The 17,032-nt window shown below is 45.7% G+C and overlaps 1 protein-coding gene across 3 annotated transcripts in view; it reads right to left on the bottom strand.

Annotated features, from left to right (window-relative positions):
* Fah (fumarylacetoacetate hydrolase) overlaps positions 1-13,454 on the bottom strand; it is a 31,004-nt gene extending 17,550 nt beyond the window's left edge. For 2 of the 3 annotated variants that reach the window (XM_076851254.2, XM_076851257.2), the window contains exons 1-7: positions 13,260-13,453; positions 8,906-9,016; positions 7,718-7,839; positions 7,180-7,229; positions 4,939-5,029; positions 2,921-3,018; positions 2,757-2,809 (exon numbers count right to left, since the gene is read on the bottom strand). In XM_076851254.2, coding sequence (XP_076707369.2) covers positions 2,757-2,809; positions 2,921-3,018; positions 4,939-5,029; positions 7,180-7,229; positions 7,718-7,839; positions 8,906-9,016; positions 13,260-13,340 — 606 coding nt within the window. In that variant the 5' untranslated portion in view covers positions 13,341-13,453. Of the gene's footprint in view, positions 1-2,756; positions 2,810-2,920; positions 3,019-4,938; positions 5,030-7,179; positions 7,230-7,717; positions 7,840-8,905; positions 9,017-13,259 lie in introns of all 3 variants that reach the window. The other variant, XM_076851256.2, reaches the window with a different exon arrangement.
* Between the last annotated feature and the right edge of the window lie 3,578 nt (positions 13,455-17,032).

The raw sequence follows: 17,032 nt of genomic DNA, 5'->3' as shown, positions 1-17,032 counted from the left end.
CAGGGATCAGGGCCTGCCACAGGGGCCTGGCATGAATTCACTTTATCTCAAAGTCAAGGACTGCACTTTGGGAAAGCATGAGTGGCAGTGTGCCAGTGCCTGCCTCCTCACACCCTGAGCTCTGCAGCAGCTTCTTCCCTTTACTCAGCACAACCCAGGCCATTCTGATCCTTGCCTCTCGCCCTATGCTTTGCATTTTAAGATCTGACAGCTATATGTGGCTTGTGAAAAATGAAAATACTAGGATTTGTCTTCATGTCACAAAAAATCAAAAGGTTGCTCCTTCAATACAGTGCAACCTGCCTGATAGGTGCATCTCATGCCCAATCTGTCACCCCACTGCCTCAGAAGAAAACAGCACCAACATGATGTCTGTGAGCCTGTAGAATATCCAGACATCTATAAGAGAATCTCTTTGCAAAGTACATAAAATAAGCTACTTTTGCCAACTAGAATCACAGTTTAATTTGTTCTGTGACAGTGTTTACACACTGAAAATTTTTCATCAGGATTAAAAACAACAAACATACAAACAAACAAACAAAAATAACCCAAAGGCACTATCTCACAGAGAACTCCACCGCTTTCAAGTTCAGACTATCTGTGCCTCCTACTCCATTTCTCCACATTCAAACTTTTTTGTCTTTTCTCTGCCCAACACCAAAAGAGACCCAAACAGGAGAAGCATCTGCCCATGAGTATTTCATGCTCCAGAAGGAAAATCCTGGCCCCAAACCTGGGCTCAGGCATCTTAACTGGGGCAGGGGGGTCTTCTTCCTGGAGTCTCCAAAGACTCCCTCAAAAAGGCTGTGGAAGGCAGAGAGTCGGTGGGGATCACCCTTACTGATGGGGAGACTATCTGGTAGATGGCCATCCATTTCTCTCCTCAGATCCAAGTCTGAAGAAATCTCAGGGTAGGATGGCAGCTACAAGGAGATCTAGCAAAGTCCACTGGTTCTCCAACTTGCATCTAACCAAACCCGGATTCCCTCTGCCACAGCCTGCCTGGGTGGCCCCCAGACAGAGGGTCGGGCAGCCAGCAGAAGCAAAGAGTCCTGCCTGGTGCAGGAGCCAGCTGTGGGGATAGCTTTGACAGCTGTGCCAGAAAGACAGCGCTTTGGCCAAAAGCAGTACTTCCCCAAAGTGTGACATATGAATCACTTGGGGGACATGAGACCATGTCCTGACATCTGCAAGGATAAGATGCTAGGGCTTCCTGAAACACCCCTAAAACACTGGCTTCTGACAGTGAGAGAGTCCTTCAGTCTGCCTGCCTACACTTCCTGCTTTGGGCCCAGCTCCATCTATCATTCAGCAACTCAAGAGATAGTAAAGACCTTGCCAATGTCCCCTCTGCCCTCCTTCTTCCAGTTCAGCTCCTCTTTCTCATCACTTTCCTGATTGCTCACCTTGACGGTTGCTCTGAGTTCAGTGTCCCTCTTAAGAAGGACAGTCCTGAAGCATGAGGGGGTGATGGAACCAACTGTACCCACATCAATATCCTGGTTGCATACACTACCACAGACAGGCAGGATGTTACCAAGGAGGAGATGCATGAAGGGTATTCAGGCTCTCTGTGTATTATTTTTTACAACTGCATGTTAAAGATCTCAAATAATTATCTCAAAAAGTTAAAAAAAAACAAAAGTGAAGTCTTGAAATGACCATTGTTTTGAGCTTGTATGGATCTAACCATAAATGCAATGGGGCTGTTCTGGTGGAATCTTTTTTATTTATTTATTTTTCAGTTGTAGTTGGACACAATACCTTTATTTTATTTATTTTTATGTGGTGCTGAGGATAGAGCCCAGGGCCTCACACATGCTAGGCAAGTGCTCTACTGCTGAGCCACAACCCCAGCCCTCTGGGGTTGAATTACTACCTTGTAATTCAAGGTAGTTATGTTCTATGAAGTCACCAGAACACTGAACTAGCAATTACTGAGTCAGTGTTCCTAAGGGGCATACACAGTTAGGTTTCTATAAGCCTCTAATCACATTTTTATGAACTGGTCAATATATAACTATAAAACTTTAGTATATGTGTATTTCTGTTTAAAGACACTTATTTGATATATATTGTTGATTCATTAACATCAAACCTCTGCCCTCCATGCTAGAACTCATGCCTGAAAAAGGCTTATCTGACACACACATCCTCAGTAAGGCACATCAGCCTTCCTGCACTAGGAACACAGGTCAGCACTTGGGCACTGTACGCGGGGGCTGTTTTAAATAACAAATTCAACCAAAAAAAGCATGAAAATATGAAAACTATGGCACTAAATAGACCACAAAAAAAAAAAACATATTTATAGGATAAGAGCAGAAAAGGAAGTTCAACCTCAGCAGGGAACTTGCACTCCAGGAGACTAAAATTTTTCACTGTTCTTTTCATGGGCATGAGTGGCCACAAAAGGTCTTGAGTGTTAATTTTGGGGTTACAAATAAATTTCAGTAAGTGGTAAATCTGGAAATATGGAATCTGTGAATGACCCAAATTGACTCTACTTCTAACAGTAGAACTGCTACCCATGTGGATGAAGGTGTGTGGACAGCTCATCATGCAGGGCAACCATCCCACCAAACACTTTCCTGCCATAGGAGATCCCTATGTCAATAAAACACCACAGCACAGGGGTGGGGTGGGTAGGTGTGTAATTCAGTGGAAGAGCAGCTGCCTAGCATGCATAAAGTCTTGGGTTCCATCCCCAGCACTGCCCCAAACAACAAAACACACCGCAAAGCCCAGCTTACCATTTCCAACTCGATGTCCAGGAGTTTGCAGGCACCATACACGGGAGGCTTGGCTGGAATAACATCAGGATAAAAGGAGCTGTTGTGAGTGCCAGGCTGCAGAACCCACTGTGTGAGAACAGAGAGCTGGGCACAGGCAGGGTCTAGAGATGGGGGTCACTTACAGTTATCAGGTCTCATCTGTCCCATGGGCCTTCGGATTGGGGTGCCAGACACCACAACAGAGGAAGCACGGCCATGGTAGCCCACGGGTAAGTGCAGCCTGATAAAGGAAGGTGAGGGAGAGAGCAGGACATCAAAGCTCTTACATATCTTTCTTTCTTTTTGTGTGTGTGTGGTACTGGGGATTGAACTCAGGGCCTTGTGCATGCGAGGCAAGTACTTTATTAATTGAGCTACATATCTTTCTTGATTGATTGATTGTGCTGGGGATGGAATCCAGGGGCACTTTACCCTGAGCCACATTCCCAGTCCTTTTTGATTTTTTTTACTTTGAAACAAGGCCTTGCTAAGTTTCCAAGGGTCTCATTAAGGTGCCCAGGTTGGCCTCAAACTCATGAGCTTCCTGCGTTGCTGGGATTATAGGTATGCACTACCACACCTGGCTCATACTTATTTTAAAATAAACTTTAAAAAGGAACATAGAGTCAATATATACATATGGTTTTAAAACCAAAAGTACACTTAGGCTCTAAGAACACTCCTGGCTTGGCTGAGGTCACCTAGTTTGAAAAGGTAGCAAAGCGATTCAAATCCAGGTCTCTCTGACCACAAGATTCTGCTGCTTCCTCTGTGGCCCACTCCCAACCTCATCCCAGGGGACCCTGGAACTAGGGTCAGAGTGAAAGAGTCATCCCAGGCAATGGGAACACTGCCAGAGGCTCTGTTTGTAAGACAGAAATGTGGGGGAGGAAATAAATATCAAAACACTAGGAAGAGATTTAAAATAGCATAGCACTGGGCGAGGGATCAACTGACTACACTGAGAGCCACTTGGAGGTGAAATGCAGTATATCATAAATAAAACTGGTGACTGTTTTGGACAATGGGAAAAGTTAGACTCTGTGGTGCAGTGAATGGCAGCTCCCCAAAAGGCATGGCCACATCCTCACCCCCATGAAAATGTGGAAAGGAGTCTTTGTAGATGTCATTAAGTAAAGGATCTTGGGTAAAAATGGAAATTCATAACCCACTTGAATCTAATGTATGAAATATGATATGTCAAGAGCTTTGTAATGTTTTTGAACAACCAATAAAAAAAAAAAAAGTAAAGGATCTTAAGATGAGGTCATTCTGGGTTATCTGAGTGGGCCCTATACCCAAAGTGTCCTTATAAGAGGCAGGAGCATGGAGAACAGGAGGTGGCCACGTGAAGACCGGCTGAGATAGGAGGGTTGTAGCCACAGGAATGCCTGCAGCTACAGGATGGAGTGGCAAGGGAGGGTAGGGTTCCCTGGGAGCTTCAGCGGGTGCCCTGCTGACACCTTCATTCATACTTATGGCCTCTAAAACTGTGACATTGGCTCTCCCAGGGCAGAGCAAGTCTCCTGTTTATCCACAGGTAAGTGAATATTTCTCTGAGGCTGTTTTCTCTTGTAGAAAATGGGGTTAATAGTCATGGCCTGAGGGGGGAGGGTTGTGGCTCAGAGGTAGAGCGCTTGCCTCGTACCTGTCAGGCACTGAATTCGATCCTCAGCACCACATAAAAATAAATAAACAAAATAAAGTTATTGTGTCCACCTACAACTAAAAAAAAGAAAAAATAGTCATGGCCTGAATGCCCTTAAAGAACTACTAGAGGATCACATTTTTGAACACTTAAGGATTCTCATTCATCAGAACATGAAAATATAGAGAATGCAAGGATTTAAGATACACCAATAGAACGATAATAGCTTACAAGTGAAAGAACCTAGAAGGACCCAGAGATTCAGGGAATGTAATTCTAATCTCTGTTCTTTAGAGAATAGGAGTTTAAAGGACCACCCCATAGTCCCACAGCAGGTCCACAGTTCATGCTGAAAGGACTAGAGGCTGAGGTCATTGTTTGCACAGATTGCAACATCTTCATCATTTTTGGTTCACAACCCCAGTTTGCTTTAACCTAAGAGGGCCTGGAACAAACAAACTGTTGGAAATGGACAGACTTTGAACTTATCCAAGCATCTGGTCCAGGACATACCAATTGGGCATCAGTGCATTCTCCTTGCCCCTGAACATGATTCCAATGTTGGTAGCGTGCTGCCGAGAGGAATAGAAGTCTGTGTAGTCTCCTGCAAAAGAAAGACCCAAGGCAGGCCATCAGTGACCCTGATGATGGAGGACATTCAGTTCCCAGGATGGGGGCTGTAAGCATGCCCACCCAAGTATGCACATCCCAAAGCTCAAACTCTTCTGGCTGCAATAGCATCAAATGCAGCACAAAGTAGCCTCACTAAAATTCATTTTTAGACCCCACTCCCCTGCCCCACAACTAGGAAGAAAATAAGAAATAAGGAGCCAAATCATTTTGAAACACAGTGGAATTTGAATACGAAGTGGCTGACACCAAATCTCCTTCTCAGAGTTCTGAGAAGGAGTTCAAATCTCCTTCTCAGCTATGCACACAAAACTGCTTGTGACTCCATACGGGGAACAGCCCTGGTTGCCCTATGCCTAAGCTGAACCTACCCTCTGGACCACCTCTCTTGTCTCTGTGTGGTCAAATCCTAGCAACTAATTGAGGCCACCCTTGTGTGAAGTCCCCCAATCTCTCTAGCAGGATCCTTACCTCTTCTAAATCCTGTCACCCGAGCCATCTTGGGGCAGGCTTCCTTTCCAATTGATGCACCAGTTACATATGTGCATATCTTTGCTAGACTGTGGCCATTTCAGGGAGCCCCAGCTCAGATTTTATTTTGTTTGACTCTCCCTCAGTCTTTTTTTTTTTGAATTTTAATATTTATTTATTTTTTAGTTTTTGGTGGATACAACATCTTTGTTTGTATGTGATGCTGAGGATCGAACCCCAGGCCGCACGCATGCCAGGCGAGTGTGCTATCGCTTGAGCCACATCCCCAGCCCCTCCCTCAGTCTTAAGAATAAGATTTTGTTCACTGAACATGTTCAGTCAGTGCCTGCTGATTCCGATGAACTCAACAGGGTGGTTTGTGCTAAACGTAGGAGCACACACCTATAATCCCAGCGACTCAGGAGGTTGAGACAGGAGGCTTGAAAGTCTGAGACCAGTCTCAGCAACTTAGTGAGGCCCTTAGCAACTTAGCAAGATCCTGTCTCAAAATAAAAAATAAAAAGTGCTGGGAATGTGGCTCAGTGCTTATGCACCTCTGGGTTCAACCCATGGTACCAAAAAACCAAAAACCAAACAAAACAAAGTGGCTTGTAAGCATCCTCTCTCATTCGGGGAATGAATTACTGAAATCTTCAGGAAAATCTAGTTGGGAAGGTTTGCTTGTTTATCTTCCTAAATCTCCTATTAAAAACAAACAAACAAACAAACAAAAACCCACAACGAGAATCCCAATCCATCAGTCCCGACTACACATGGAAATAAATGGGGAACGATGAGGGAAGAAAGCAAAACCTAAAGGCAGATTGAGCAAGGGGTGAACAGACTGAGTCTTGACTGCTCTTTCCCACCTTCAGTACCAAAGCACAGAAACAGGAGTTGGGATGTTTATCAAAAGAAAAATAAACAAGGAATGGGACCTTCAGTCAACCAGAAGTGATAAGGCATCCCTGAAAGACAACTAGTTTGTCAAAAAGAACAATGCCCTGAGTGCATGAGGGGAAGCAAGTGACATGCCAGGCCCACCCTACCCTCCACCCAGCATTTGCCAAGCCTCCAGCACAGAGGGCTTTAGTCAACTGAAGAGCTAGCCTAGAGAGTCCTGTCCTCTGGAGGGCAGGGCCAGCCAGCCTCTTAGCACACTGGTGCCCAGGCAAACCCAATAACTGTGGCCTCCCCCAGGGCTGATAGACAAGAATGAAGCCCCTGTGCCTCTGGCCACAGGCTGATCTGCTTCTCCTTGCTTCAGGCTAAGTCACTCTGAACTTTTTGATTCAAAGTCCAACCTGACAGCCTGCCAAGTACACAAATGGATCCTGAACAGCCCTCTGGCCACCTTCCTCAAAACTACTCACTCCCCACAGCTCTTTGGGAAGAAAGAACAATCTGCCGCACAGGGAGCCATGTGGTTAGTCATGTACTTCAGCAGCCTGCAACTTGCCTAGGAGAGTGCAAACTTTAAGACAGCCTGAGCCAATGCTGGCTTGAGTTGTGAGACTGGTCAGTGTTGGAGTAGGTAACCACCTGGAGATCTTACTCCAGATCCTCCCCAACCCAGACAGGGGACAAAGGCACCTGGCCAGCCCTCTCAGCTCATTAAACTACTCACATTGCCTGAATGGAGACAGTACTCACCTATGGTGGCTGGAAGGTACATTGTGGCAGAAGCCTGGGAGGTGAATGCACTGAAACATAGAACCAGGGCTTCAAGGTCAAGCAAACAGTAAAGTGGGGCCCCTGCTCTGGTTGCCCGCTTGCAGGCTTAGCCCACCCCCCAAATCTTGATCACCATCTCCAGTGGGTGCCTCTAGGCTGGACTAGGCCCCACCATGAAGGAGGCACTGGAGTCAGAATGTCTTATCTCTATATTGCACTCTAGAAAATAGGAAGGGGGGTAGGAAAATAGGAATAGAATAACTTCTGTTCTAGAAACCAGACAAGGACATAGCTGATGCTAAAGAGGAAGGGAGAGGGCCTCTGGGCCTGACCTGGTAGCTCCCATCCAGACACTAGAACCCTCCCACAAATATGCAGCCCAGCAGGGGCTGCACGGAGACCAGCTTGACTCAAAAGGGCGAAGGCAGCTGTGTCATGACTCGGTGGCGCTGCATCCCCGAGTCCTTGTCTCCCCGGCGGTGTCCCACCTTCCCTCCAATGTCCATATGTTCCTCACCGCTTCCGAAGCTCCATGTCATCTCTGAGCCTAGCTTGGCTGGCAGACAGCAAGTTCTGCAAAAATGCTCTTGCCTCCTTCCAGGCAGCCTGGCCCAAACCCATGAAGCTGTTGAGAGTTGGCTAGGACCAAAAGAGGGAGAAAGGAGTTCATGCATGGGAAAGCATTCTTGCCCAGGAGAGCCCAGCCACCTTGCCAGGGCCCTGACTCTTCTCTGTTCCCTCAAATGCTCAGGATCTTTGCTTTTGATTTTGTCACTTATGTATCAAGCCATCACCTTTCTTGATACTGCTTCATTCCCTCATGGATGTGTACACAACTGTCAAAGCCCATGAGCTGCTCTCCGGAAAATAGCCTGTTAAGCCCAGCCTGGTCTATAGCTACAGGGGACTCCATTCCTCCAGTGTACAGATGCATGGAACAACCAAAATCCTCTCCCTGGGGCTCCTGAAAAGCCAAGAAGGGATTTCTTAGCCAATGAGGCATGGTAGAGACAGCACCTGTGGATGTTAAGGGTCAGAAGGCAGTCCTAGTTCTTTCTAATACTACCAGCCGCAGAACCTGGGAGAATTATGCCTCATTCCAGGTGTTTCCATCCATCTAGTGATGATTCTGGTTCCTGTGCCAGAAGGTGGTTGGGAGCACTGAAGGATAGGATGTGTGTAAAGCTCCCGGCAAGAAAAAGGTGCTCAACAGATAGATCCCACCCCCCTTCCTACTCATGTGATGTCACAGAGATGGATATCAAAGGACTTGACCTCTGACAAGGAAATTCATATTCATCCCACATGGACATCAGACTGACTCCTGCCAGCCTGTGTTGTAGACCTGGAGGCCGGGGCTCGTGGCTCCTTCCCTCAGTGGTCTGCCTGTCCCGATAGGACAGCTTGATGAGGAAAGGAGCCAGAGTTACAGAAGAGCCTCATCTCAAAGGCCACTGGGAAAGACCCAGGCTACAGAGACACCAACAGTCTTTTCACTTAGGAACCCTCCTTGAGGTGAAAAGCCATCCTGGGGTATCACAAGGCTACTACTACCTGCCAGGTGCTGTGTCTCAGAATAGCCCAGGCCTTATCCATATAAAACCTGAGGCCTATGAAGGCATCACCTCTGTCAAAAGTAGAGGCAAAGTATTTAGTTTATTTGCAGTACTTCTGAGATCAGGGACAAGCTGTCACAGTGTCCTACCTCATCGAAGACATCCTGGTGTTTGGAGAGGACAGGCCCAGTGAAGAGGTGCTTAATGACACTGAGGTCCAGGATCTGGTTGCCAATGGCCACACCGATCCGTTGCCTTGGCTGGGAGGAAGATGGCATAGTCAGTACTGGCAAAAGCTTCTGGTAGGCTGAGCTCATTTAGTCAAAAGCCTGTGGGTCCCCCTTTTAGATTGCCCTTATGGTGAGGAAACTGAGGGACTGGATCCTCAGCATCGTATCCCAGCTCCCTTCTCTGTTTTCAGGACAAGAAAGAAAAAGAATCTGTGTTCCCTTGCCAGGCATGGTAGTGCATGCCTGTAATCCCAGTGTCTCAGGAGGCTAAGGCAGGAGGATCACAAGTTCAAAGCCAGACTCAGCAACTTAGCAAGGCCCTAAGCAACTTAGCAAGACCCTGTCTCAAAATAAAAAATAAAAACGACTGGGGATGTGGCTCTGTGCTAGGCACCCCTGGTTCAATTCCTGGTACCCAAAACAAAACAAACCAAAATCTATGTTCCCTCAATGGGGAATCAAATCAAGTAAATCTTACCCCTTGGAGTAGAGTGAGAACAGGCTGCCTGGTCCAAGTCCCTTTTCCAGTCTCAGGAACTTCCCCTGCAAAGTTCCCCAGACATTGCTTAAATGCCTCCAGTGGTGAGGAGCGCACAACCTTACCAGGCAGCTGGATTCTTTTTTGCTTTGACCAAGCCTTTACTCAGGGCAATTCATTTGTGCAGCAGAGCAGTGAGTGTTCCACGCACAGTGCTGAAAGCCAGATGGCACAGAATAACAAGCTCTGCTGGGGCTCAAACAGAGGAGAGCTCAGGTCGTGGGGAGCTGCAGAAAGCCACACTCTGCAGATCATGTCAGGGGCATTCTTTTCTGCACCATAAAATCCCAGCATCAGCTCTGACCAATGAGATGCTTCAAATATTTGGCAAAACCTGATTTTTAACCCCACAATCCTGAACTTTGCTAGTCAACTAGGAATGGAGAGCCTGCTTACAGACTCTACCCGCTAGGGCTCTATCTATCCTCAGCCAGCTTCCAGATCTCCTAAACCATTCCCTTTGCCTTTTTAGTTCTAGAGAGCTGAGAAGTGGTATTCCTGGCTGGCCTCATTTCCATTGGCTGCTCATTTTGGTTGACTGAGAGAATAGTCATCTCTTCATGCTCGTTAGCCCCTGGGATCAGGGTACACCAGAGCCATGCCCTCCCCTGGCCCGGAGTTCACAAGCACATCTGCCCTGGAGGAGGCTGCCCGGAAAGCCTGGTTACTCATTCTCAGCTCTGCTAACTCTCTGGGCCTTAGTCTCACCCTCTGGAATATGGCAACTGCTGTGAAGGACACAGAGCTGAGCTACCTAGATCCAAGTGGTCATACACTCAGGCAATGTGCAAGGCAGATCCTAGAGCCACTTCTGATCTTTACCCTCACATCTAGCTTAAGGTAAGAAGGTATTAAGCAACCTCTAAGATCTAATTGAAAACTCGGCTGCTAGTTTTGGCAACTGTGAAGAAAGCCTAGAAGCTTCAGATGGCAAGTTATTGCCCTTGTGTTCCAAAGTGTGACCTGAGGATCCAGAAAACCAGTTTGATAGAGTGGATCCATATACTTTTAACCTTTAGAATTATTGTCTTCAGTGTCAAACTAGAAGGGCTCCTGGCCTGTTCCATCACTTACTATCCCATTCACCCTGGAAAAGTCAGTCCCTGGTGCTCTGAGCCTCAGTTTCCCCTTCAACTGGAGGCAAATAAACTAGGAAAAGACATCTCCCTGACTTGCATCATTGGAAGAGAAACTATGAAATTGGGAGGTTGACAGACGTGAAGGCCAATCCCAAATCTGTCTCTACTGGCTATGAGATCCGAAGCATGATTCTTAGCCTCTCTGAGCCTTAGTTTCTTCATCTGTAAAATGGGGGGAAATAATGGGGGTTTGTTATGAGAATTCAATTAATATCTGTCAATCTCTTAACATAAGAATAGACATGAGTAGACACTATTCATAGCACAAACATTTATGAAGCATTCCTTTGGCACTAGTACTACCTGAATGCTGCAAAATCACCAGAGAGAGAGAGAGAGAGAGAGAGAGAGAGAGGGGAGCAACTTGGTTCCTGCCCTCCAGAAGTAAAGGGCAACACAGGGTGTGGTAGGAGATACCAACCATGGAAGGGCTCATTCACAGGATGCTTAGGGACAATTTTCTGAGGGGCTGACATTTAAGCTGACTCCTGAAGAATGAGAAGAAATAAGGATATACAGACTAGAAGGAAGGGTAGTCTGGGTAGGAGAAATAACAAGTGCTAAGGCCCTGAGGCAGGAAACTCTCAGTGTGTCTCAAAGACTGAAAGGTAGCCATTAAGGCTGAAAAGAACAGAATCCAGGAAGTAGAGGCAGGGCCAGATCAGGGACTTTATCAAGGCACTAGGCAAATCAACCTCCAGACTCTTGCTGGCCCATTTCTCAGAGGCCCCTGTCCCTGCTTTCACAGAGAACATCATTATGTGTTCACTAGTATTCCATGAGCAATCAGACATTGATTGCTCTCCTACATCTTTGATCCCCAACTCCCAGCACAGCATCTGGCCCCAAATTAGGGGTTCCTAAGCAATGGTTGAATAAAATAAAATAATAACTAGATTAATTTCATTATTGTTCCATTCAAATTAAGGACTAGCTATGGACCTAGGGGAAAGGAGGTTATTGCCTTGACTACCAGGGCACCCTAGAGAGGCAGCCACCACAAATGGGGTTTCCAATCAGTTAAGTGACACAGTTAGATAAGGTCTATATAAGCTTGGAGGCCCTGAGCTTCTGGAAGGTCAAATGGGGGAATTCTCTGTCACAGCACTCTTTATCAGAGGTGTGGGAAGGGGTGCTCTCTCCCAGAAATCCTTAGAGGCTGCCTTGAACATTCTAGCAATTACAGGGCATGAGGTCTGAAGGTCCCTAGTCACATACCAAAAGGCATTAATTCCAGATAGCTCCTAGGAGAGCAAATCAGAGCTCCCTACTAGTGGGTGCTAGTATCTCACAAATGTTCTTGTTTAAGGGATTTGTGCCCTCAGGAAAGGTGAGGACTTATTTGCTAAGGGCAAATGTTAGAGGAGGGCAGAGGGAGGATACTGCCATTAGAGACACTGGTTGGCTAACACAGGTTAAGCTTTAACATGTTTCATCTGTGTGTCTCTCCAGGGCACTTTTTGTGTCCTTGCAACATCCAATGAGATCTGTCAGTTTTAAAACCACAAGTCAACTCTCTAGATTAAGTCATTCACTGCAGGCAGGACCCCAAAAGGACAGGCACTTGGAGTCAATAAGCAGCCATGGAGGAAGGGAACCCAGTTTCCAGGAAGGGGCCAACAGCCAGGACTTCATTTAGCAAACATTTCCTAAATACTGTTAGGTGCAAGCAGATTTGGGGGTTCTATGGCTCCCAGGGCGGAATGAGGAGTAGGATCAGAGACCTAAGAACAAAATACTACTCACAAATCCAAGCAAGAGAATATGCTTTATGCACCAGGAGACCCTCTTGTATATTTGCTGATAAACGTCCAGTTTTCAAAGATTTCTTTCTAACCACACTACATTTACAAGTCAAGGTTCGTTTCCCCCACCCACCCAAAGGGCTTCTAATTAGCAAGGGAAGCCAGGGAGCCCACATTAGCTGAGAGAATTCCAAATGGGGGCAAAGACTTGACCTCTTAGATTACACAGCTCTAGGCCAGGAAATATATGCATCTCTTTCAACTGCTAAAAATGCTGGGGTTAGCCAAGCACAGGTGGTGGGGTGCAGCAACTACCTGAGACAGAGGCATGAGGATCACGAGTTTGAGGCCAGTCTCAGCAACTTGGCAAGACCCTGACTCAAATTTTAAAAGGGCTGGCGATGTAGTTCAGTGGTAAAGCGCCCTTGGGTTCAATCCCCAGTACACACACACACACACACACACACACACAAAGGTGGGGGTTAACTGATACTTTCCGGGTTCTGGGGTTAGAAGTTAACTAGAGACATGAATGATCAGCTGTAAGCTGGCTTCTTTGGGGTAAGAAAACACCCCAGCAATTCTGTATTGGGCAACAGGATTTTGTGCTTCCTCTTCTCGCAACAATAATCGTATTTGCTGACTTGTCTGGGAGGGAGAGTTGCAAATTCGATTTCATTTTGCATTTAATGCCATACAACTCTGCAGAAACAGGCTGAGAGGTTAAACAATGTGCAGAGCCGGGCGGGATTTGATCCCACAGCACTCTCCATGGACCGCTTTTCAAGTCGCCCCCGCTCCCCCCTACTCCACGCCCTCCCCGCGCCCGGAGTCGAAGAGCAGCAGCTCACGTTGTCTTGGGTAGAGAAGACGCCATAGGGCAGGTTGTGGATGGGGAAGTCACAATCCTCTGCCACTGGGATGAAAGACATGCTGATGAGCACCAGGTAGGGGAGCGAGCAGTGGGCTGAGTAAGAGGAGAGTGACTGGACTGAGCTGCAGGGGTTAGGCCAGGCCACGCCCCCTGTAGACTCCCGCCCGGGGCCCCGGACCTCCCTAAACCCACACGGTGACCCAGCCCCAACCCCGGCCACGCCCCGGCCACGCCCCCTGGAGTGTCCTGCCCTCCTATTGGTCCTCCCCTCCTAGGGCTCTTCCCCCCTCCGCAAGCCCCATCTCCGCCCTGGTCCCGCCCCTTCGCGAGCAGCCCTGCCCCCCAGGAGTCTCGCCCCTTCGCATGCCCCACCTCCACGCTTTCTCACAGGCCCCGCCCCTTCCGCAAAGCAGCCCCGCCGTCCAGAAGCCCCGCCCCACTCCGCGCAACGTCACAATCGCACCCTGGTCCCCACTCCTTCCGCTGTCAGCAGCGCGCCCTCGGTGACTCTACCACCTTGGGTAGACCTTGTTCGAATTGGCCGCTGGAGCCCTCGGTTCTACTGAGAACAAACCCAGCTTGGCATTAAGGCCTCTGCCCTGGGTGACTCCTGCCTCCCCCCTTTCCCCCGCTGCCGCCTGCTCTTCAGCTCAACAGAGCTCTTGTCCTCTCCCTGGAAACAAGGCCCTTTCTCCCCAGAGACTGCCTCCGGCTTTGGAAGAAGCTTCCAGTTGCGTACTTTCCGCCTGCATAAACCATGCTAATCCCTCTGCTGTGACATTTCCAGTGGTGTATTGGTGAAGGGGCAATCGCGCCTGTTTGGAAGCTGATGAGAGTTAACAGTCTAGAAAATATAACTCACCTATTTATTTCACATTCTAGTGTTAATATGAAGTTACCTTGTCTCTGTCTCAGCTTCTCTGTACAATGTATGTTGATGATAATACTTACTACTTCACACAGTTGATATAAGAATTAGATGACAATGTTAGAATAGTGCCTGGCAAAAAAGACTATATCGTGTGTTTAAAGAGAGAAAAAGGAAAAAAAAATAAAATGAAAGAGGAGGAAAGAAATTAGGGAAGAAAAGCTTAGATCTTATTCTTCTTTCCAATGCAGATATTTTAGATAAATGGACTCAGATTAACCGGTTGGAGATTCACTTTGACTAGAGTTAATTAGGCATTGACATTAGGTCAGGTTCTCTAATCATCTCTCAAATAGGGGTAAAGTAATATCTACTCCGCTATTACTGTAATGGTTAAATAACGCCTGGCACAGTTAGTGATCAATGTTTTTTGTTTGTTTTACCAGGAATATCCAGCCAGAAAGTCAGCTATTCCTTTATATCTGGGTTTTGCTTTTCTTCACGAAGAAGGCAATCAAAAAGAAAACTATAAAGGTAAAGGGGTCATCACTATGGAAAACAAGTTTAAAATATAAATGTCAATTTCTTAGAAATTTAACAAAATCATTCTTTAAAAACAAGTTTAAAATTACAAGTGGTATAAGGTGCACAATAGTTTATCAAGACATAAGCCTATATTTAAAACACTTTCAATTAATTTATTTTGGATGTTCCCATAACATTACAGTCAAAAGTTAATGAATTACTGGACATAATAAGCAGAATGACTGAAAATAAAAATAAAATAAAAAATCTGGCATTTTAAACCCAAATCCTAGAAGGTGGTTTTTTAAATATATTTTTTTCGTTGTTGATGGATCTTTATTTTATTAATTTATTTATTTGCAATGCTGAGAATTGAGTGAGGCAAATGCTCTACCACTGAGCCACAACCCCAGCCCTGAAGGTAGTTTTAAAGAATATTTTTAAAAGTTGCAGTATCATCCTAGGACTTGTAAAAGTAACCTTTCCCCTTCCTAAACATTAAAAAAATGAATAATAGTGATAGACAACCTTGAAATAAAGAATGTATTGCTACTCCTTTGCCTGCAGTATCTTGCCCCATTTCTCTTCTCACCCACTGACCTCCTCTCTAAATCACTTTAAGTTATTCTTTCTCAAAGCACACATTTGTCAATAGCAGATTCCAAGTCCCCAAACATTTCCTCCTGCTTTTCCTTCCTCTGTCATCACTTGCAGATCACAAGTGAAATATAAACCAAATAACATATAATTTGAGTAATGTATTAGGATTGTAAATGATTCGTGTAAATGAGGACATAGAGGAAGAGAAAGAGAAGTAGAAGGAAAGGATTGAAGGGAAAAAAAAAGAAGGGGGAAGAGAGAAGGGAAAAACAGGCTCTTAGTGTGGGTTCAAGGTGTTGCCTAATCACTCATGTACTAGAACATTTTGTGACAATGTTCAAGTGAGGACACTGGGGACATGCCTGAAAATGTGGTATTTATGTGAATGTTTCAGGCACACTTCTAAAAGACCTGGATGCTGGCAGATTCTAGCAAAATTAAAAGTGGAAGGCAGCCTGGGCAAGGGTTCTGTGAAGTTCTCTTGAGAAGTGACACAAAGACTGCTAGGTTAGAGAGGCTGCTCTGCAGTTTGGCTTTAAAGGAGGAGAGTCTGGAAGGAGTAGCAATATATTCTTTAAGGTTGTCACAGGATAATGTGGGCTAAGAGGGCTTGAACTAAGGGAATATTGCCCATAGGGAAAGCTGTGAGACCCCTTCCTAGGTTCTGAGATGATTCCCGTGCCCCTCCACTGAAGCCTTACCAGTGATCACCCAGGGATGAGCTTAATATGGGTACAGCACTTTGGTTCTAACCTCCAGCCCTAAATGGCTCTGCCATGGGTGAACTTCAGTGTTTTTAAGACTGCCCTTGGGAGAAGGAATGAAGGGCAGTCTCTGGCAGTGGTAGGTGGTCTGGCTTGCTCTCGTATGTTCCCTATGTTTTCTGGTAGAAAAAAAGGAATAGGGGAATGTCACAACTCTTCACCTTATTAAAAGGAATTCCATTCTGTACCATTGGTCTACCATGCCATTTTTGTTACCAGAGCTTTGTAGTATAGTTTAATGTCTGGTATTGTGATGCCTCCTGTTTCACTCTTCTTGCTAAGGATTGCTTTGGCTGTTCTGGGTCTCTTATCTTTCCAGATGAATTTCATGATTGCTTTTTCTATATCTATAAGGAATGACATTGGAATTTTAATTGGAATTGCAGTGAATCTGTATAGTGCTTTGGGTAGTATGGCCATTTTGACAATATTAATTCTGCCTATCCAGGAGCATGGGAGATCTTTCCATCTTCTGAAGTTTTCTTTAATTTCTTTATTTAGTGTTCTGTAGTTTTCATTGTAGAGGTCTTTCACCTCTTGTTAAATTGATTCCCAAGTTTTTTTCTTTGTTGTTATTGTTGTTGTTTGTTTTTGTTTTTTGAGGCTATTGTGAATGGGGCAGTTTTCCTAATCTCTCTTTCAGAGATTCATCACTAATGTATAGAAATGCATTTGATTTATGGGTATTGATTTTACATCCTGCTACTTTGCTGAATTCATTTATTAATTCTAGAAATCTTCTGATAGAATTTTTCAGATCCTCTAAGTATAGAATCATGTTGTCGGCAAGTAATGATAGTTTGAGTTCTTCTTTTCCTATTCATATCCCTTTAATTTCTTTTGTCTGTCTAATGCTCTGGCTAGAGTTTCAAGAACTATGTTATATAGAAGTGGTGAAAGAGGGCATCCCTGCATTGTTCTAGTTTTTAGAGGGTATGCTTCCAGTTTTTCTCCATTTAGAATGATTTTGGCCTTGAGGTTAGCATAGATTAC

Source organism: Callospermophilus lateralis, chromosome 3 (genome assembly GCF_048772815.1).
Source record: "Callospermophilus lateralis isolate mCalLat2 chromosome 3, mCalLat2.hap1, whole genome shotgun sequence".
In the NCBI taxonomy this organism is placed as follows: Eukaryota; Metazoa; Chordata; class Mammalia; order Rodentia; family Sciuridae; genus Callospermophilus; species Callospermophilus lateralis.
The sequence above is the reverse complement of the archived record's forward strand: the minus strand, read 5'-3'. Positions and strand labels throughout refer to the sequence as shown.